General features: G+C 35.0%; 2 protein-coding genes across 2 annotated transcripts in view; one reads left to right on the top strand and one right to left on the bottom strand.

Annotated features, from left to right (window-relative positions):
• Positions 1–23,226, top strand: part of IFT74 (intraflagellar transport 74) — a 107,018-nt gene that overhangs the window by 24,651 nt on the left and 59,141 nt on the right. Inside the window, exon 8 of the mRNA XM_021672840.2 lies at positions 479–540. Coding sequence (XP_021528515.2) covers positions 479–540 — 62 coding nt within the window. The remainder of the gene's footprint in view (positions 1–478; positions 541–23,226) is intronic.
• On the bottom strand, positions 3,634–20,722 carry LRRC19 (leucine rich repeat containing 19). Its single transcript, XM_012454631.3, has 5 exons — positions 20,611–20,722; positions 9,541–9,630; positions 7,407–7,920; positions 6,281–6,469; positions 3,634–5,818 (listed from the first exon to the last, which is right to left on the bottom strand). The coding sequence occupies exons 2-5, from the start codon at positions 9,619–9,621 to the stop codon at positions 5,490–5,492; spliced, it is 1,113 nt and encodes a 370-aa protein (XP_012310054.2). The 5' UTR covers positions 9,622–9,630; positions 20,611–20,722; the 3' UTR covers positions 3,634–5,489.

Below are 23,226 nucleotides of genomic sequence, written 5' to 3'. Positions count from 1 at the left end.
AAGTAAAAACCTGATGTGTTTTGTCAGTTGTTTGGTATAGGGCGTCCATTTTCTAGGCTGAGTATGCACTGTTAGAATTAATTAGGTATACTCAGATAATATCCTGAATGATTCAGGAATAAAACTTGTGGTGGTTCTAAATTTAACATATTGCTAATCAAATATTTATTTAACTCTCAATACATTCTTTAAATGCTTTTTACATAAATTTACTTGAATTTACTTGATTTATTTGACAGATCAGTGAAGAACAATGAGTATTTTTGGTATGAAATTATAGTGCTTCTTAAAAAGACTTTTAAAAAATCTGGTATTGTTTGTTAAATGAGACAACTACTGTATTTTTTTCTTAAACTTTGTATGTGGCACTAGGATGATTATAAGAATTTCTTACTTAGTTCATAACCAAAATAACCTACAAAAAAATTTTGGTTTAATTTTTATTTATTACTAACTTATGTGTTAACTGTTTATTCAGCTTAAAGCTCAAAATGATCGAGAAACACAAAGTATGGATGTCATATTTACTGAAAGACAAGCGTAAGTATAGCTAATTTAAAAATCAGATTCATAAGCGAGCTTTATTAGGTAGTTTAAATTGTGATTCGTTTATTTCCTTGTAAATTTTCTTAGCAATTTCCCCGTTGCCTTTTTCATTTAAAAATATTTACAACACAAATTTTGTCGCTTATACATCTGTGATCTTCACTTGCCATTAAATGGCTAAATTCTGTATAAAGAATATTACTGCATAGCTTACGTAAATAGGATTTATGCTGCTAGAGCTGAAAAATTCCAATGAATAAGAACATCTTTATATCTAGTATTTTTAGTTTTAACCTAGGCTTTTAACTAATTTGAATTGTGGTGTTTTCAGGCCCAATCTAGTAAAAGACACACTATTCGTTAGGCTAACTATTTACATTATTTCATTAGCATGGATATTTAATAGTTACATTAGCAATCTACATCATATAAATAGATTATATGTGTATCTTTATATCCTGTGTAAAGGCTAAATACCAACTAACACTGGAAATAAAGTAATTGTGGCAGTAGGAGTAATGCCTACAAAGATAGTAATAGACATGATGTAGTTAACTTCTTCATGTGTTTTGTCAGTTGTTTGGGATGGGTCCATATCCTAGGCTGGGTATGCACAGGTTGAGTTAACTAGACATTCTCAGATAAAATCCTGAATGATTCAATAATTAAACTTGTGTTGGTTCTAAGTTGGTTTTAAGGTCAAAAAGCTGATGAAGAATAAATAATTTAGAGCCAACACAAATTTTATTCTTGAATTATTTATTCTAAGGCAACACAAACACAGACAATGAACTATGTTGTGTAAATACACATACAAGCACATTTTCTCCCAAAAGTTTATTAATATTAGTCTCTTTGAGAGCAAGGACAATAATAAACTCAAATCACTATATTTAATTACCAAAATTCAGTAACACCAAATACAGTCGCTTGTTACCTCTGCATAAAACAGTAAATATTTGATGATGAATAGATGTTAAAATATACTGAAAAAACGTTTGAAAGATAAATGTAATTCTTCTGTGGATTAAAAACAGGAATCTCTTTCCTCTCTCTTTTTTTTTTTTAAGAGAGTCTTGCTTTGTTGCCCATGCTGAATTGTAGTGGCATGCTTATGGCTCACTGCAGACTTGAACACCTGGTTCAAGTGATCTTGCCTTGGCCTTCCAAGTAGTTGAGACTACAGGTGCATGCCACTATGCCCAGCTAATTTTTTGTTTCTTGTAGAAATGAGATCTTGTTACGTTGCCCATGCTAGTCTCAAACTCCTGGTCTCAAGCAGTCCTTCTACAGTGGGCTCCTCAAGTGTTGGGATTACAGGTGTAAGCCATTGTATCTGGCCGCTCTCTATCATTTGATGCTGCTGTAAAATGATGTCTTAGAAACTCAAAATACTAGCAGTCCTTTTCCTTTTACAAGGAAAATTCTGTTCATGGTAATCAAGCTCTAACTTGAAAACTTTTTTCTTTTTTTGGTTATCCTGATTTTAATCCATTTAGCAAATATTTATCATTTACTATATATAACATACTCTCTTAGGTACTTCAAAGAATAAGAAATATATAAGCTATAATCCCCTGAAGACCTTAAAGAGTTTAGAACATTTAAGTTCTCATTTATTTAATCGTTTATCTCCAAGTTATATAATACCTAGTTCAGGTTTTAAATATTATATTTACATATTTTACAGACATTTTATCTAAACACATAATTTCAGGAACAAAAGTTTAAGAATGTCATAGATTTTTATGTCTTTTTGATTTTTTTGATTAAGGAAAATGTTCAAATATGGTAATTTGTTCTAAAGATACGTCTAAATCATTTAAAAACTATATCTGTAATTTGTAACTGAGGCTGAATGAAATTGGTTCTCCTGTCTATTTTAAGCAGAAATTGAAATTAAGCACAAAAATTGGCTAGGCTCAGTGGCTCATGCTTGTAATCCCAGCACTTTGGGAGACTGAGGCGGGTGGATCACCTGAGGTCAGGAGTTCAAGACCAGCCTGGCCAACATGGCGAAACCCTATGTCTACTAAAAATACAAAAATTGTCTGGGTGAGGTGACAGGTGCTTATAATCCCAGCTACTCAGAAGGCTGAGACATGAGAATCGCTTGAACCTGGGAGGCGGAGGTTGCAGTGAGCTGAGATTCCGCCACTGCACTCCAGCCTAGGCGACAGAGCAAGACTCTGTCTCAAAAACAAAAACAAAAAAGAACAAAAATTATGGTTAGAAGTTTACTTTTATATAGAGCAGGAGAATAGATTTATTTCTTGTGTTAACCAGATGGCCAGCATCTCCATAACACAAACATCTATCTTGACTCTACATGTTCAGAGCGACCAAGAAATGCCATACCTTGAGAAGGCAGGTGTAAAAAGCTTCTGTTTTCATTCTCTTTTAGTACAACTATTTAGTGTGGTCTTACCATCTGGTTTGTTATAGAAAACTTGTCCATAAAAAGTTGGGAAAACAGCCTCAATATATTACTACAACAATGTATAAGACACCTGGTTTTAATTCAGTTTCACAGTCTTGCTTGAACTAATGATTCTCTTCTAATTCTACATTTTCTAGTTTGGTATTAATCAAGATCAGTTGTCCTGTAAAAATATATGTAAACATAGTTTTATACCCATTTATTTTTCTTTGTTTAGTTAGATATTATTAAATACCCCATATTCAATAGAGGGCCTTGAATATAAAAGCTTAAGTGTAATCTTTGCTCCTCTGTAATTATATTTCATTTTGCTACATTTCTCAAATATTAATATTTGCATCTTATAATTAGGAAATATTTTGGCAGAATTATACATTATTTAGAAAAAGGTATTTTATATTCCTATAATCTCATTCTTGTAATTGAGATTTAAAACAAAGTATAATTGATATATAGAGAAATATTAGTCATAATATACTTATATCCTTTGAAAACATGTTTCTGTAAACACAAGCAAATATGTATCATAAATTAGTAAGTTCTTCTATTTTACAGGTGTATCATCCTAAATAGTTTTTATTTTCTCTCAGTAGACATTTGTACTGAATTTACGATTTGTGTAACTTGTAAAATAACTATTCTGTAGATTATGACATAGATCTATTTTATTTTACTCTCTTTTCTCTAAGGAATTGTCAAGTACATACAAATTTTTAACACTTTATTATAGGGAAATTTGAACAGACACAGAAATAGCATATTATACCCTTATGTACTCAGCTCCCAGCTCCATCAGCTCATATTTAACCTTGCTTCGTCCATGCCTCTAGCCACTGTTCCATTCCATGTGTTATAATGAAGAAAATGCCAGAAATATTATTTTACCCATAAATGTATTTCAGTGTTTCAGAGAGATACTTATTTCTAAAAGACACAAATTCTTAATTTCTCTGCATATGAAGGTAAAATTACAGACTGTGCTACAGTTTTTAATGCCACTGTTTGCATTGATAAATTATTAAATTAATGATTGTAGCCAATTGATTATAAGGAATTGGCAAATAATTCACTTTTGACCCTTCCTATTGCGGTCTATAGGCCAGTGTTTTCCAAAGTATGTTCTTTGGATTGTTATTGAACTATAAGCTCTTAGTAGCTATAACTCAAAGAATGGGTTTTGTTGTCAAGTAAGTTTGAGAAATTTTCAATACTTTGCTCTTGAATAATCAGAGGGCAGTTTGGCCTAGTAAAGTCTTACATAAATCGTATGGTAAAGAATCTTGTTTCACTTTGTTTAAACCTAGTTTTTGTATAGTAATTTGACCAGGTACTCTTTTCTTCTGTAAATACTTGTGAATGTCTCTCTGGAAATTAGTATTCTAGGAAAACAATTTGGGAAACATTGCTATCTCTACCGAATAGATAGAAACAGCTGTCCATGGATGAACTGAAGATTCCTCAGTCCCAGCACAGACCAATTTGAAAAGAAAATCTCCCAGAGATTTTAAAACAAGATTCATATATAATTGTAATACCCACTTTGGAAGCCACTATGATGTTAAACTGTAGTGATACTGCATTATGGTGACAGCCTTTCTTCATAACCAGAATCAATAGTGAGTTATTAGGGATATATCTGAACATTGTCCTTGTGGTTTAAATTGCTTTGAAATTTTAAGGAAATTTATTGTGCTAATTCAGGAAGCATTTCAAAAAAATTTTCCAACTCTGTAAATTTATTCTGTGAGCATAAAATCAATCAATGTATTATTTAAGCTATTTCTGTTCCTCACTTTGACTTACCATATATTAATAAATCCCAAACTTTTATTTCTTTACTGATTGAAACCTTAGTATGATTTAATACATATTATGTCAAATATCTGTGTTAACATGAGAATCCATTCATTTTAATTTACTTTAAGCCTTTTTTTGAGAGAGAGTCTTGCTCTGACACCAGGCTGGAGTGCAGTGGTGCAATCTCAGCTCACTGCAACCTCTGCCTCCCGGTACAAGTGATTCTTGTGCCTCAGCCTTCTGAGTAGCTGGGACTACAAGCTCCCACAACCAGGCCCAGCTAATTTTTGTATTTTTTAGTAGAAACGGGGTTTCACCATGTTGGTCAGGGTGGTTTCAATCTGTTGACCTCGTGATCCGCCCGCCTCGGCCTCCCAAAGTGCTGTGATTACAGGCGTGAGCTACCACACCCCGCCTACTTTAGGCCTTTTTACTAGTCTGTATGGTCACCTGAATACTGTTAAGAATAGTAGTGCTAGTATTGTAGACTAACTATGTAACTGTCAGCTACCTAGGAGTGTCAGTTTATTGTATTTGAACCTGCTTGCTCAATACAAGGCAGATAACATAATTTTATGATATTCATGTATGTCATAATTAATATGAATGTCTGCTAACTATATTTCGGTATGCCTAGTAAAATCCCCATATCTAAACTGTGAGTGAGCTGATAACTTTGTTTTAAAAAGCAAACTTTGAAAAAAATTTAGTTTTCTTCACATAATTCATGGATATCTATGTATTTGTCTTCAATAAATCCATCATCATTTATCACAAATGATTGTAATTGTTCAAATATTACTGTAGTTTCTTCAGAGTTTGTTTCTGGTATCTGGGAAAGAGGGCTTGGATTTCCAGTAAAACCATCTTCATAGGTTTCTGCTTCGTGCTCTTCCAGGCGATGATGATTATAACTAAGCAGAATATTGTACCATATTGGGCATTTGATAGCAATAAAAATGAGAAGTGAAGTCATCAGTACAGTGACAACAACACCAACGAGAAAAGCCCAACTTTTTCCAAGAGGTTCATGTTCTTTAATGGAATATAGAGAGGAGAGAGAAAGAAAATTTGTTAAGTTGGCAAAATAATCATAATCATATATCAATTGTCGTCCATATTTGTATTAGAAATAAACATACATTGTAGTTTTCTTTAGACAAATTTTATATGGTGAAATAATTCCCTTTTTTCAAAATAGCTGTCTTTGCAATTTTGTTACTTTTTTACCTAAGACCACATTGATTTATACTCATTAGGATTTGTGATTAGACTAGTTAAAACAAAGACTCAGAGAAGTTAAATAATTTGCATAGTGGTGTTTAGCTTGTAACTAGCAGAGCCTAGTTTGGAAGACCAATATTTTATAAATCTTTAGTTGAGAAGAGAAATTGTTCTTTTACATTTTTTATAGAAATTTAAAATAAAGATAGCTACCTCGGTTTATTTAGTATAATACATTCAGCAGTGTTAATATTCAGAACCAGCGTACATTACCTGAATTTCTTGTTAAGTTGTTCAAAGAGCTATTAAATGTTGAATTGCTGATGGGCTGAAAATGAATATAAAGATCTTCAGTGATAAGTGAAGAAAATTTTGAGTGGCATTCAGCCGTATGAGGTACTGTTTTGATATTGTAGCTCTTCAGGCTGTTGGGGTAGCTACACGTGGTGATGTTCTCATTTTCTAGTAAATCAGAAAGAATAAGATTTATTGTAGAGAAAAATAATAGTTAGCAACATTTTATAATTATTTTATCTGGAATTTTTGACATATGTGTCATTCTTAAAGGCATTATAAGAAAGAAATTCCTGTTGTATTTGTCTAGCAACACAGTGAAAGAATGATACACATTTCTGTTTATTAAGTTATTTTATAAATACGGCTTAAATGCAGTATCTGTTATTGTTTAATTTGTCTGTGTTAGTATTGATTTTATTATTAATATAGTGGTTATAATCTGGATCTCAGGCACACGTAGGTTTGCAGTTAAAATAGGCTACTTGTTTTCACTTAGTCTAGGAAGTACTTTAAAAAATTAGTCTTACATATTGACTTGGCTAACAATACATGAAGTGACATTATCATCTCACATATATAGAACATTTAAATTTCTTAATTTTTTCCCCTGGTATTGGAGAAGGAGAGCATCTATGCAGCAGTTACTTTTTAGTGTTTCTTCCTGTTTTGCTTAAACACAATTGCTTCCTTTTATTTTCTTTCTTTTTCTTTTTTTTTTTAAGATGGAGTCTCACTCTGTTTCCCAGGCTGGAGTGCAGTGGCAAGATTTCGCCTCACTGCAACCTCCGCCTCCTGGGTTTAAGCAATTCTCCTGCCTCAGCCTTCTGAGTAGCTGGTACTACACGCGTGCGCCACCACACCCAGCTAATTTTTATATTTTTAGTAGAGATAAGGTTTCACCATGTTGGCCAGGCTGAGTCTCGAACTCCTGACCTCAGGTGATCCGCCCACCTTGGCCTTCCAACGTGCTATAATTACAGGCGTGAGCCACTGCGCCTGGCTGCTTCTTTTTCTTTAAGACATGACATGAGAGATTTTTCTGTGGTGAAACATTGAATTAATCACATTTTGGTTTTGCTTAATTAAAATTATGATAGCTTACCTAATGTCACATTTGACGTGTTCAACCAGTTCTGTAAATTAAATAGACTGCAAGAGCAGTTCCATAGGTTTCCATATAAAGTTATTAATTCCAGATGAAATAGTGGTGGTACCTCCAAATAGCTTATCAAATTGCCTTGCAGATTCAGTAGTTTTAGGTTTCTTAGAGGCACAAATATATCAGCATTCAGTTGTTCTATTTTGTTATGGCAAAGATATAACTGTGTTAGTTTATTTAAGCCTAAAAACGCACCCTGTTGAATTACATATATGGAGTTTCTACAGATATTTAAAATTTCTAGATTGGAGAGGTTACAAAAACTGTTATTATGTAAGGTAGTAACATTGTTCTCAATCAAATAGAGCTCTGTGAGTAAAAAGTATGTCTGTAGAACTCGTGTATCTGTAACATTAAGAGTAATTTGGTTATAACTGAGATCAAGTATAGTAACATCTTTCTTGATATCTGCTGGAATCAAGGAATAATTCTTTTCAGTGAAATTATATTGAACTTCCTAAAAAAAGAAAAAAAGAAATGCATTAATTAGAAAAAGTATTAATAGAATTTCCCCAAATTTCATATTTAAGCACTTAGACATTAGAAGGAAATTGTTTTGGGAAAAAAACCTACTATCTAATCTTTTGGTGTTGTAGTAGAGCAAATCTTTTTCTTTCTTTATTGGGATGAAATACTAAAAACTAAGGACATCCTGATACATAAAATTGAGGAAAGAGATTCTAATTTGTTATACAGATATTTTCCAACTGTTATTACAAAATCATTACAGAAAGTAATAATATTGGTATATTACCATTTATATATGTGGAAATATATGGTAAATATTAATTCTGTTAACGTTTAATATTCCAGTGTGCATGATTGCTTTATAATGAGGAACTATATGTGTTTTAAAAATCAGCAGAGCTAACAACGTTATACCTAGGGCTGTTAAATAATTAATAAGTAGGCTGGGCGTGGTGGCTCATGCCTGTAATTTGGGAGGCCAAGGTGGGTGGATCACCTGAGGTCAGGAGTTCAAGACCAGCCTGTCCAACATGGCAAAACCCTGTCTCTACTAAAAATACCAAAAAAAAATATATATATATATTAGCCAAACGTGGTAATCCCAGCTACTTGGGAGGCTGAGGCAGGAGAATCATTTGAATCCAGGAGGGGTAGGTTGCAGTGAGCTGCAATTGTGTCATTGCACTCCAGCCTGGGGACACAGCAAGACTCTGGCTCACAAAAAAGGTAAAATTAATAAATAACACTCAATATATAGCTCTCTGGGTTTAACAGTTTGGTGTTTTAAAAGGAAATATTTATCTTATATCAGAAAGGGAGCTATGTATTGAATTTAAAGAGCCACACAACCTGAAGTGTTTTCTTTATGTGGATATAGATGGAAAGAAAGAAATAGTTCTTGTTTTTACTGAATAGTAAACTAAGAATAAAACTAAGAATAGTTTTTGTTTATTACTGTTTTTCCAGTTAGAATTTTTCACCAATAATAATGCAATAGGAATTTCTCTCATAAATATGTGATTAAAAAATGTTTCCTACATTTTAAATAAGTTTTCAGTCTTTAATTTCTGATTTTATAGTGAAAAATTTCAGATCTCTCCCTTTAATCAACTTTTAAAGAACTCAGTTTTTGTTTGTTTGTTTTTTGAGATGTAGTCTTGCTCTGTTGCCTAGGCCGGAGTGCAGTGGCATGATCTCGGCTCACCACAACCTCCACCTCCCTGGTTCAAGTGATTCCCTGAGTCAGCCTCCAGAGTAGCTGGGACTACAGGCGCGTGCCACCATGCCCAGCTAAATTTTGTATTTTTAGTAGAGATGTGGTTTCACTGTGTTGGCCAGGCTGGTCTCGAACTCCTGACTTCGTGATCCGCCTGCCTCGGCCTCCCAAAGTGCTAGGATTACAGGCATGAGACACCCTGCCCAGCCAAGAACTCAGTTTTAAAAATGAGGGCTACTTTTGTCAAATTGGAATTTGGACATATACAGCTAAGTAAACTTAGTTTTAATAGGTCAGATTTTCTTTGCTTCTTATTGCCTTTTGATATTTTATGAAATATACAGAAAGTGTACCTTTGAAAATATTTTTACTCCTTTTATTGTAAAAACTTACTGTTTTAGAAGACTGGCTTTTGTCTGATAATAATATCATGGCGAGGATCCAAAAGAGGATTGTGATGCCTGTGACTTTCATGTTGCAGACCTGATAGAAAAGAGAGTATTTTCATTTCAGTTGGAGACTAGAACTTTAGAGACTTTTTTTTTTGAGACAGAGTCTTGCTCTTTTGCCAGGCGCCAGGCTGGAGTGCAGTGGCGCGATCTCCCCTCACTGCAACCTCTGCCTCCTGGCTTTAAGCAATTTCTTCTGTCTCAGCCTCCCAAGTAGTTGGGACTACAGGTGCATGCCACCACGCCCAGCTAATTTTTGTATTTTAGTAGAGATGGGGTTTCACTGTATTGGCCAGGATGGTCTCAATCTCTTAACCTCGTGATCTGCCCACCTCGGCCTCCCAAAGTGCTAGGATTACAGACTTGAGCCACTGCGCCTGGGCAAACTTTAGAGATTTTAAGGACATTGTGATTTTTTCCGATTTTGAATCTGTTTATTTTTTATTTTTTTGTTCATTTTTTGTGTGTGAGACAGGGTCTCACTCTGTTACCAGGCTGGAGTACAGTGGCATGATCACAGCACACTGCAGCCTTGGTCTCCCAGGCTTAAGCAATCCTTCCAACTCAGCTTCCTAAGTAGCTGAAACACAGGCATGCACTACCATGCCTGGCTACTTGTTAGATTTTTTGTAGAGATGGGGTCATCCTATGTTACTCAGCCTGGTCTCAAACTCCTGAGTGTGATCCATTTCCTTCCAACCACCTGCACGGTGTTGAAAAGTTCTGGGATTATAGACATGAACTACTTCTCTCAGCCTTTCAAATCTACTTATTCTTGAAATACATAATATGTGAAACAAGTACATGGCCATTCACCATCCTTGCACTCCAATCTTAACAAACTAGAAAGCCCCGCTGAAGAATGAAAGACTTATTTTTATTTCTTCTTTTTAGAGAGAATTAATATTTTTAAGCATGTCATGTTAGTTTCCAGATCTCAAGAAAGGAATTTTAAAGCAATTTAAGTGGTTGTAAATTTAAAAAATTTAATATATAAGTGCACAAAGTTCAGGAAAATATATATTTATATATGCATGTTTAAGTATATGCTTACATTGATGGTCTTGATTTTTCAAATTTAGGCATTATCTATTGGTATTATCTTTGACTTATAACTGTGGGAGACAAGAATCTTTAACACTCTTTTTTCCCCGTGGTAATTTTTAAAAATTTTATTAATGTGTGATATACATACATAGTTTTGGGGTACATGTGATAATGTAATGCATTCATATAATTTTTAAAGATCAAATTAATGTACTTGGGGTATCCATTACCTTAAATATTTGTCTTTTCTTTATACTGGAAACATTCAAATTCTGTTTTTAAATGTACAGTAAATTAGAGGAGAGGAAGAGCATCAGGAAGAATAGCTAATGGATGCTGGGCTTAATACCTAGGTGGTGGGTTGATCTGTGTAGCAAACCACCATGGCACACATTTACCTATTTAACAAACCTGCACATCCTGCACATGTACCCTGGAACTTAAAACAGAAGTTGAAGGAAAAAAAATTATTGTAAACTATAATTACCCTACTGATCTAACACTAGGCCTACTTTTTTAAGCATACTGTATGTTTGTATGCATTAATAAACTTCTCTGCATTCCTCCCTCCCCACCACCCTTTCCACTACCCTTTCCAGCCTTTAGTAACCACCAGTCTACTCTTAATCTGTATGAGATTCACTTTTTTAGCTTTCACATGTGAGTGAGAATGTGCGATATTTGTCTTTCTGTGCTTGGCTTATTTTACTTAACATAAGACCTCCAGTTCCATCCATGTTGCTGCAAATGTCAGGATTTCATTTTTTTATGGCTGAATAATATTCTTCTCTCTCTCTCTCTCTCTCTCTCTCTCTCTCTCTCTCTGTGTGTGTGTGTGTGTGTGTGTGTGTGTGTGTGTGTGTATGCTACATTTTCTTTATCCATTCATCTGCTGTTACTCACTTAGGTTGATTCCATAGTTTGGGTGTTGTGAATAGTTCTGCAACAAGCATGGGTGTGCAGTTATCTCTTCAATATGTTCATCTCTTTTTTTTTTCCAACTGTATACCCAGTAGAATTGCTGGATCATATATACATTTTCAGTTTTTTGAGGAACTTTAATACTGTTCTCCAGAGTAGCTATTCTAATTTACATTCCCAACAGTGTATGAGGGTTCCCCTTTTCCATTATTGCCTGTATTATTGATAGAAGTTACTTTAATGGGGGTGAGATTATACCTTATTGTAGTTTTGGTTTGCATGTCCCCAATGATTACTGATGTTGAACATGTTTTCCACATACTTGTTTGCCTTTTGTATATCCTTTGAGAATATTCAGTTCTTTTGCCATATTTAATCTTTTTATTTGTTTGTTTTTGGCTAGTGAGTTGTTTGAGCTCCTTGTATCTTCTGGTTACTAACCCATTGTTAGATGGTAGTTTGCAAATATTTTCTCTCATTCTGTGGGTTGTCTCTTCACTTTGTTGATGATTTCCTTTGCTGTGCAGAAGCTTTTTTTGCTTAACAAAACCCCATTGGTATATTTTTGCTTTGGTTTCCCGTGCTTTTGAGGTCTTTAGACAAAAAAATCTTTGTCCAGACCAGTGTTCTAGAGCAATTCCCCAATGTTTTCTTGCAACAGTTTTATAGTTTGAGGTCTTAGAGTTAAGTCTTCAATCCATTTTTATTTCTGGATATGGCAAGAGATAGGAGTCTGGTTTCATTCTTCCATATATAGTTAGCCAGTTTTTCCAGCACCATTTATTGAAACAGCTGTTCTTTATTGTATGTTCTTGGCACCTCTGTTGAAGATGAGTTGGTGTAAATGCATGTGTTTATGTCTGAGTTCTCTATTCCATTCCGTTGGTCTATGTGTCTGTCTTTATACCAGTACCATGTAGATTTGGTTACTATAGCTTTGTAGAAAATTTTGAAGTTAGGTAGTGTGATGCCTCCAGCTTTGTTACTTTTTGCTCAGGGTTTTTTTTGGCTATTTGGGATCTTTCATGGTTTCATATGAATTTTAGGATTTTTTTTCTACTTCTATGAAGAGTGTCACTTTATTTTGATAGGAATTACATTGAATCAGTAAATTGCTTTGGGTAGTACTGATATTTTAGCAATGTTCTTCCACTCCGTGAGCATGGATTATCTTTCCTTTTTTTGTATGCTCTTCAATTTCTTTCATCAGTTTTTTATAGTTTTTGTTATACAGATCTTTCACTTCTTTGGTTAAATCGATTCCAATGTATTTTATATTCTTTGTAGCTATTGTAAACAGGCTTGCTTTCTTGATTTCTTTTTCAGATTCTTCACTGTTGGCATATGTGAATTCTGATTTTTATATGTTGATTTTGTATCTGGCAGCTTTACTGAATTCAGTTTAAACTCTTACAGATTTTTTGTGGAGTATTTAGGTTTTTTTTTTTTAAGTATAAGATCATGCCGTCTGTAAGCAAGGCTAACTTGACTCCTTCTTTTGCAATTTGGATTCCTTTTATTTCTTTCTCTTGCCTAATTGCTCTGGCCATGACTTCCAGTACTGTGTTGAGTAAAAGTGGTGAAAGTGGGCATCTTTGTGTTATTCTAGATCTTAGAGGAAAGGCCTTCAGTTTATCCCCATTCAGAATGATGTTAGCTGTGGGTGTGTCATATATGGCATTTGTTATCTTAAAGTGTGTTCTTTCTGTGCCCAGCTTAATGAGAATTTTATCATAAAGTGATGTTCAATCAACTGTGTTTTCAACATTTATTAAAATAATTGTATGGTTTTTGTTCTTGGTTTTGCTAATGTGATGTATCATGTTTATTTTATTTTATAATAATTATTTAAGATAGAGTTGCTTTGTTGTCCATGGTGGTTGGAAACTCCTGGACTCAAGTGATCCTTCCACCTCAGCCTCCTGAGAAGCTGGGATTACAGGAACATGCCACTGCGCCCAGCTTATCATGTATATTAGGCTGTTCTTACACTGCTATAGTGAAATATTTGAGACCGAGTAATTTATAAGAAAAGAGATTTAATTGGCTTACAGTTCTGCAGGCTGTACAGGAAGCATGGTGTAGTTCATTTTTTGGGGAGGCCTCAGGAAGCTTATAGTTCTGGCAGAAGGTAAAATGGGAGCTGGTACATCACATGTTAAAATCAGAGCGAGAGCAAGAGAGTGGTAGAAGAGGTGCCACACACTTTTAAACAACCAGATCTCTTGTGAACTCAGAGCAAGATCTCACTTATCACCAAGGGGATGGCCCAAAGCTGTTCATGACGGATCCGCCCCCATGATCCAAACACCTCCCACCGGGCTTCATCTCCCACACTCAATATTACAATTCAACATGAGATTTAGATGGGGACAAATATCCAAACTATGTTGTCATGCTTATTGATTTGCATATGTTGAACTACCTTTGCATCTCTGGAATGAATCTCACTTGATACAGTGAATAATCTTTTTAATGTAATGTTGAAATTTGGTTTGCTCTTATTGAATTGAGAGTTTTTGCGTCTGTGTTCTTCTGGGATATTGGCCTGTAGTTTTCATTTTTGTTGTGTCCTTGTCTAGTTTTGGTATCAGGGTCATGCTGATCTTGTAGAATGAATTTGGAAAAATTTCCTCCTCTTTAATTGATTTTGAAGAGTTTGAATGGAATTCATATTAGTTCTTCTTTAAATATTTTATAGAATCCAACAGTGAAGACAATGTAAATAGACTAAATTCTCCAATTAAAAGGCATCGTGCTGGCTAGGCGTGGTGGCCCATGCTACAACAATCCCAGCACTTTGGGAGGCCGAGGCGGGCAGATCATGAAGTCAGGAGTTCAAGACCAGCCTGACCAACATGGTGAAACCCTGTCTCTACTGAAAATACAAAAATTAGCTAGGCATGGTGGCAAGTGCCTGTAATCCCAGCTACTTGGGAGGCTGAAGCAGGAGAGTCGCTAGAACCCAGGAGGCAGAGGTTGCAGTGAGCCCAGATCATGCCACTGCACTTCAGCCTGGGCCATAGAGTGGGACTAAGTCTCAATAAAAAGGCATAGTGCTGACTGGAAGCTACTAACTGGCTGTTTAGAGGATCCTGGTACCTCCCACTCTTGTACTTGCTCCACCATGATTAGGAGTTTCCTGATGCCTCACCAGAAGCTGAGTAGACATTGGTGCCATGCTTTTGTAACCTGTAGAAATGTGAGCCAAATAAACTTCTTTTCTTTATAAATTATCAATTGTCAGGTATTCCTTTATAGCAGTGAAAAATGGACTGATATATCGTCGTTCCCTGTTTGCTGTTGTTTCTTGTGGATGTATGTATGTGCCTTTGCATTGTCAGATTAGTTGTTTATTCCAGTATTCTCTGTATGGCTTATTTTTGTTTTTAATGAATATATTTGCTTAGAGGGTCTTTTACCACTAGGTTGCTGCCTCCTTATTACCTCTAGGTGGCACCTTAAGTCCAACTTCACCTTGGCTCTGGTAAATGACAGGAGAGCTGCTCTTCCTGAATGGGAGAGGTTCCTGGTAGTGTGGGAAGGCTGACTAGAGGTTCATACCCAGCCAGCCTTCCCACACTAGAGACCTATGGAGCAAACCTCCTAGAAAGTGGTGCTGCTGAACAGCTACTCTGGTTTTCTATCTTCTTTGGCTGAGTTACAGAGCAGTTTCCAGAGCTGGGAATGGGAATCCTGTCTCCCCTCTTTGTCCATGCATGTCCTCAGGAATATTTCTCCCTTTAGGCACTTGAGATGTTTCCCATGGGTTAAAGCATGGACAGATCTCCTGTTAAGGAATACAAGATGGTGGGTAGAAACTGTGATTTGGGGAAAATTTTTTCACATGCTTTGTGCTTGGTTGAATAAGGGGAGGGGCATTGTGGCTATGGAAGTCCAGTTCTGTTACCATCTGCTCAAAGTTTGTTCACTTCTCTGTGACCCTAGAACTGTCTCATCTTCACATTTGAATTCTGGGATATTTCTGGTAATGATCTCAGGTCGGTATATTTGTTTTTGGTTTTCTGTAGAGGGGATTGAAGCCAGCTTGCTTTTTGGCCACCATTTTGAATTGAAAGTCCCTTCAGCTCTCTTTCTAATACCTCCTTCCTTCATCTCCAGCACATCAAATATATACTTCCTATGTCTTTATCTCCCAACATAGTTACTTCTAGTTTTGGTTAGATGAGTATTGTGTTTGTACTATCATGAATGTACAAAGTTTTTATTGAACTTAGTAGATAAAAAGCTATTATTGACTAAGACATTTAACAGGATCACTTTTCGGTTACTGTACCCTTTTTGTTTCCTCCAAACTAATTGTACTGTTTTTTCATATGCTTAGTTTTCTGTAGTTTTTCTTGATATGACCAAACTCTCCCCTAGCATACCTTTCATTCATTTATGGATATTAAGTATTTAATCTGTTTCATCAGCTTAAAAAGTCCCTTCCAGTGCCTGCTGCCATGCTCTAATCTAGAGGAGCTGATCACTAGGCCTTCTGCACAACTGTTTACTTCCACCCTCATCAGAGTCTACCTTTCGCCTTTGTTACTGGACACTTATTTTCTAGAACACCCCATCTTGGTTTATTGTCTTTTTTCATTGGAGCTTCCTCAGTAGCTTCCTGAGAATGTGGATAGGAGGGAAAACTTTTTAGACTTGGAAAGATATTTTGGCTAGAGATAGAATTCTAAGTAGGAAATAATTTTCACTCTAAATTTTGATGTCATTACCTCCACTGTCTTTGAGTTTCTAGTATTACTGTTAAGCATTATACCATGTCATTCTAATTATTTATCAAAGCTTTTAAAATCAATACTGTATTTATTGCCCTGTGTCTTTGTGGGAGTCTGTTTTCATTTATTAAACTGGGTACTTGGTCAGCTCTTTCAATCTGGAAGCTATGTCACTCAGTTCTGAGAAATTTTCTGAATTATCTTATTGATGATATTGATAATTTTCTTTCTTTTTTTTTTTTTTTTGAGATGGAGTCTCACACTGTCACCCGGGCTGGAGTCCAACCTCCACCCCCTGGGTTCAAGTAATTCTCCTGCCTCAGTCTCCTGAGTAGCTGGGACTGTAGGCACCTGCCGCCACGTCCAGAAAATTTTTTGTATTTTTAGTAGAGATGGGGTTTCATCATGTTGGCCAGGCTGGTCTCAAATGCCTGACCTTGTAATCCACCTGCCTCAGCCTCCCAAAGTGCAGGAATCACAGGCATGAGCCACTGCGCCCTGCCCCTTTCTTTTTTAAAATAAAATTTTACTGTTTTTTTTCTAGAACTTCCTTAATTGGATTTTAGACTTCCTGGAATGATTTTTCAGTTTTTAAAACCTTAACTGGGCCAGGCGTGGTGGCTCATGCCTGTAATCCCAGCACTTTGGGAGGCCCAGGCGGGTGGATCATGGGGTCAGGAGCTTAAGACCAGCCTGGCCAACATGGTGAAACCCTGTCTCTACTAAAGATACAAAATATTAGCCAGGCATGGTAGTGCAAGCTTATAAACCCAACTACTTGGAAGGCTGAAGCAGGAGAATCACTTGAACCTGGGAGATGGAGGTTGCAGTGAGCCAATATCGTGCCATTGCACTCCAGCCTGGGTAAAAGGGCAAGACTCCGTCTCAAAACAACAACAACAACAATAACAACAACAACAAAACCTTAACTGTCCTACATTTTATCTCTTTGTGGTTTTTGCTTTCCTTTCTGGGAGACATCCTCAACTTTATCTTCACACTCTTAAAGTTTTTTTTTTTTCTGCTATCTTTTTTAATTCTAAAAGCTTTTTTTGTTTCAGAATATTTTCTTCATTAGTATCCTGTTGCATGAATATATTATATTTACTTGTTTATTGTTGTGCCTTTTGTTATGTTTCTTTTCTTTGAATAGCCTCTGTATCTGTGGCTTGTGTTTTTCCAGTTATCTATGGGCAGTGTCCTTTATATTGGAGACCTTCTTCATAGTCTGTTTATATTTTGTTTAGGGCTTATGTGTGAGAGTTGGAAACTAAAAAGCTGATAGGAAGATTCATTTGTGTGGGTTTCATTGTTTCTAAACTTTACCGTAGAGTGTAACTGCTGGACTGTTGTTTCTTAGAGAATGTCATTATCCACAAAATGACTCTTCTAATTTACTGCCCGAAGAAATAATGGCATGGTAGCCAGCATTCTGAGTGCTAAGTGTTGAAAAAGCTGGATTTGTATCAGTATTTGGTATGTAAACTATAACTTAATCTCAACAATGCCTTTGCACTCACTTATGCCTACTGCTCAAATTCCCTTTGTTTTATTCTCATGGTAGGGGGAACCTCTAATCTGCTTGTGTAGGAATGAACATTATCTGGCTAGGCAGAGACAGAGGAATTAGCCTCTCCTCTACTTTCAGAATACCTGGTGCTGCCAGTTTCTGAGCTATTTAGAGTTTCTGCAGTATAATTCAAGTGGCTCTCAGCTGTTCTCATTGCTGACTTGGGAAATTTTGTTTTCCTAGTCAATTTCCACTCAGCTATTAGGTTTTTGGTTTCTAGGTCTCATTGCTGTTGACTCTTCTTCCATTCTCTTCGTCCTTGTGAGTTTATATCCCTTTGTACCTTTTATTTTCATGTTAGTCAGGTTTTGAACACAATTTAAAGTTAAAGGGTGCATTTAACGTTTCAGCTTTGCCTAGAAATTGACATTTATAGGACTATACCCTTCTTGCCAAATAGTTACTTTTTTATTTAATCATTTTATTGATGACATTGATGTTTCTTGTTCTGTATCTCTGTTTTCGTAAAGTCAACTTTAGAAACCCTTCTGCAAACAAATTATCTATTTGAAAATATATGAATATATTCTGTCATCCTTAAGGGTGTTCTGAAATTTAGGCTTTTGAGCCTTCTTACAGCATTTATTACAATTAGTTATTTATGACTTTTTAAAGTTTATTTCTTTACAACAGGGAATAGAAAACTAATCAGAGTAAGCAAGAATCCATGCAGCATACTAAAGTTTGTCGCCTCATTAGCAATGAGGAATTTACTGCTATTTTAGTGCTAGTCTGTTCTAGTCAACTTCCTCATTGCCTTTGATTTGTTGATCCATTTATGGTTTTTCCCCTTCTACCTTCTTTCTTTCCATAGTTAAATCAAATTTGTTAGGAAAAGCTACTTTGTCTCCTAGATTTTCTACCTTCTTTCTTTCCATAGTTAAATCAAATTTGCTAGGAAAAGCTACTCTGCCTCCTAGATTTTATACAATTTGGATGTAGATCATAATAGAATCCCTTTTAGAACCACAAGTACGTTTAAACTATCACTTATTCAAGATGACTACCCACAGAAGAGGGATGCCTAAATCATTTACAAAAGGTAGTTTATCTATATTTAATGATTTCTAGGAATAGGTATTCAGCTTCTTCAATGGCTTGTTTCAGTTTTTCTCAATGATATGGTGAAATTCTTACTGATGTCTCTGCTGGGATGCAGAGGGTGACTGAGGGCAGGTGAGTAAAGAAGTACAGTTTTTTTCCAGAAACAAATAGGATGGGGATAGTGAAAGAAAGCAAATAGGATACAAAGAAAATTAACTAGATTTAAGGTAAAAGTTAATGTGAAATAGAAGCAGATGAAGAAATTAATGGAGGCAAGGCAGGACTGTGAGTTTATGTGGAAATGGAGACAGAGGATGGTCTTATATTTATTATCTGTATCTACTATTTAATACTAATAATTGTTTTCTTAAGTGTGCTAAAGGAAAAAAAATCACAAGGATTAGAAAAAGATTTTTTTTCTTTCCACTTAATAGATCTTAGAAGCAGTGTATACTCAGCTCAAGGTAGATTCTGTACAGGAAGGCATTCAACAAATCTAAAGCATTGTTAGGTCTTAAGCTGTGAAATACATTGATTGATCCATACTATCCGTGAGAGTTTTCACATATTAGTGTGCTTTTTGAGAGGAGAAAGATTGAAAGAGGGGGTGAATGTTGACTATCATGACACTGAATAAATCCCTAGACAAATGGATTTGCTAACATTATTGGGTATCTTAAAAAAATCAAGCAGAATAGCTAGCCAAGTAGATTATGCAGAAATTATCCATGAGTCAATTTAGCTTATTTCACCAGTTGGTTTAAAAAGAAGTCAATTATTGTTGCTTTTTATTCTCCTTTTGGAATATTTTCTCAATTTGGATTTTATTTTTGAAATGATAGTTGAGTTTCATATAGGGATTACTTAGGAACTAATATAAAATAGAAAACTGGAATAGAAAGTAGAATATCAGTTTCTTTTGTTATTTCACAAAATTAAGTGCATTTTTACCTAGCATATGACCTATGTTACTGAAAAAAAAGAGCTTTACTCAAAGGAAATGGTAGATACTGAAAAAGAAGCATTGTTCTTAATAAATTTTCAAGTACCTGTTTCTTAAGTTATTTACTTTATTTAACACTGTAATTATTTTGGTTTTGTTAAATAAAATCTAAATGTAGTTTTGCCATTAAGCATTTTAGATATTTATGCCAGAATTCAATGTATTTGGAGTAAGATGTTAATAATACACAATTAACTTCATTTCTTTCTTGAACCATTTTGTGGGTTTTTTTTTTTTTTTTTCAAATTTAAAACCTTTTTGTAATGGAAAATTTCAAGGAAAAAACCTAAGTAAGGAAAATAGTTATCACCCTGCTTCAATAATTATCAACTCATGGCCAGTCTTTTTTTAATCTCATAAATTGGCTATTTGACTGATGTCACTTCAAAATGCTCTGTGATTGACATATTTTAAAATAAAAAAATCTTAGAAATTCGATTGGCTAGATGAAACCTTTTTCCCCCTGAAACAATGACTTTGTATTGTATTCTGACTTTATTTAGAAAAGACCCTTTGGCCATGTCCCAGGTGTATAGCATTTTTGAGCTAGACCATACGAAAATATAATAATATTTTCTTCTCTTTTGTCACTTCTTAAAGGCAGAGATTGTTGTACAGACTTAACAAACTTAAATATGATTTTTTAAAAAATGCAACAATAATCAAAGCTATAAATATATAGGATCTTACCTTTACTTTTTTCTTTTGTCTCTAAGACTGGTGTGCTAATGGAAATTTTCCTGTTTCTTCTACAGCGTTAAAAAAAGTATATCGTCTCATTACATTTCACTTTGTTTTAACCTTTGTACCCAGTAAACAGGTGATTAAAAAAAAAAAACTAGACTTCCTTAGCAAAATATTGACTAGAAGAATAATTTCTTAAAGTCATCTTTTCCTTTTTCAATGTAACAAGTAAGGCTGTTTGCCTAACCTTTGTGTTTCTGTTTTTTTCTTTTTTCTCTCCTTTTTTTGAGATGAAGTCTTGCTCTGTCACCCAGGCAGTGACACAATCTTGGCTCACTGCAACCTCTGCCTCCTGGGTTCAAGCAATTCTTCCTGCTTTAGCCTCCTGAGTAGCTTGGATTACAGGTGCCTACCATCACACCTGGCTAATTTTTGTATTTTTACTAGAGACGGGGTTTTGCTATGTTGGCCAGGCTGGTCTCGAACTCCTGACCTCAGGTGATCCACATGCCTCAGCCTCCCAAAGTGCTAGGATTACAGGTGTGAGCTACTGTACCCAGCCACCTTTGTGTTTCTTAATGACACTTAGAAAATTTTATTAAAATATTAACAATTTTACATGTTGATTTAGAGTTTACAGTATTGAAAATGAATACTTTTGAAAGATATACTGTTGCTAAATTAATTTATGTTTGTCCTGAAGGTATTTTGTGCCTAGAAAGATTCAAATTGAGGTAATCTCAGCACTTTGGGAGGCTAAGGTGAGAGAATAATTTGAACTCAGGAATTTGAGAGCAGTCTGGCTGCCTTAGCAGGACCTTGTCTCTACTCAAAATAAAAAATAAGAACATTGGTTAGGCATGGTGTTGTGTGCCTTTAGTCCCAGATACTTGGGAGGCTGAGGTTGGGGAATGGCTTGAGCTAGGAAGTTGGAGCCTATAGTGAGGCATGATTGTACCATAGTCCAGCCTGGGTGGGAAGTCATGTGGTGTCAAGAAAGAGAAAAGTTGAGAGAGAGAGAGAGAGAAAGAGAAAAAGAAGGAGGAGGAGGAGGAGGAAGAGGAGGAGGAGGGAGAAGAAAGGAGGAAGGGAGGGATTCCAATTGTAAAGGTACCATCGAGTTTTGTATTCTGTTGAGTTTCAACTCTGTTGGTTACTTATTTTTATAACACCATCATCGGTGGAGTTGGGAGAAGGGAGGGAAAGAGGGAGAACAAAGGAGGGAGGGAAGGATTCAAGTTGTAAAGATACCACCAAGTTTTATATTCTATTGAGTTTCAACTTGTTGTTTACTTATTTTTATGACACCATCATCAGTGTTTTTATTGCCAAGTTGTAACAGAAGCAAAGTGCTCAAAGCATCAAAAAGACCTGACACCTGGACATTATATGGCCTTTAGAAAATCAGTTGACCTTTCTTATGCTGTAATTTCTCCTCTGTAAAATGGAATACTTTACTACAACATTAGTTCTCATCTAACTACATTGTAGGAAGAAACATTGTTAATAGTCAGTAATCAAGTTTAGAATGAATTAGTTCCAAAAGATTAATTCTACTGGGCTTCAGTATCCTTAATCTATGAAATAAAGAGATTGAAATACATGTTTTCCTCTTTCAAATTCTGTGAGCTCATATACCTATGCAAATTGTAGCAGAAGTTCGTATACCTATACAAATTGTAGCAGCAGGAAGCACGCTTGTTATACTGTTGAAATCGAAGCTCCAATTGAAGATACCACTTCTCCAACAAAAATAAATAAATTGAGGCAAAAATAAATTGAAATTCCAGGTTGTCTGTTTTATTATGTTCATCTTTTATTTGGTTATTTTGGAGATTTTTTTTGTAGGGAAATTTCTGAATTTAGGTTGTTTATTCTAATAGTAGGATATGAATGTGTAGAAGGTGTGTAGGGGATATGTGGATCTACAGCCTTATCTGGTGATTCTGAAAACTGTAGAGGTTGATATCTATGTGTGAAAGAGAGTAAATAGTGATTGGTGAATCAGATTTTGAATCCCAAAATAGAAATTAATGATCTTGGGACTAAAAATGTATGTTCAGTCAAGCTTTTTATAAAATGCGAATCTTGAAAGTATTTAGATAAGTGGCATCTTACCTATTCTTTTTTCAGAATTTTTCTCTACCCTATCAGTAATTGACCTTCCCTAGTGGCATGTCATTGGTATTTCTTTTGATTATATGATAAAAATGGTTATTGCTTCTAATTAATTTCACTATTACTACTTTTATATGATTATGTGTAATCTTTCAGGTTTTTTTAGAGACATTAGCTTAATATTTTACAATGCTAAAAAATAGCAATAGTTTGTGAAATAGCAATGTTAACTAAAGCAGTAAGAAAAAGAGAATTTAAGCAAAGCATATTACTAATCTAAAGCCATAATTTTTAAAAAATTGAACTCTAGGTTTCTCTACTTCCTAGTTCTGTCAGAGCTGCACTGCATGATTTACATAGCAAACTTCTATACAACATTTAATTTGGTCAAAAAATTTTATGGCTGAAGGATGCTTGAAAACCACAATTCTAAAACTTCTTGTCTTTTAAAGTTATGATTTTTAAAAAATATAAATGCATCCTCATGTATATAAGTCATTAAGG

The sequence above is a fragment of the Aotus nancymaae genome, unplaced genomic scaffold (assembly GCF_030222135.1).
Source record: "Aotus nancymaae isolate 86718 unplaced genomic scaffold, 86718_ANA_hifiasm-v0.15.2.pri h1tg000003l, whole genome shotgun sequence".
Classification (NCBI taxonomy): Eukaryota; Metazoa; Chordata; class Mammalia; order Primates; family Aotidae; genus Aotus; species Aotus nancymaae.
Note: the sequence above shows the minus strand (reverse complement) of the source record. Positions and strands in the feature narration are given on the sequence as shown.

Excerpts from the sequence above, each read along its gene's own strand:
- LRRC19 (XM_012454631.3), bottom strand. The coding sequence starts at position 9,621 with ATGAAAGTCACAGGCATCACAATCCTCTTTTGGATCCTCGCCATGATA. Across the intron at positions 6,470-7,406 it reads CACGTCAAATGTGACATTAG|AAAATGAGAACATCACCACG; the intron begins GTAAGCTATCAT and ends CTGATTTACTAG. Across the intron at positions 5,819-6,280 it reads CAACTTAACAAGAAATTCAG|AACATGAACCTCTTGGAAAA; the intron begins GTAATGTACGCT and ends ATTCCATTAAAG.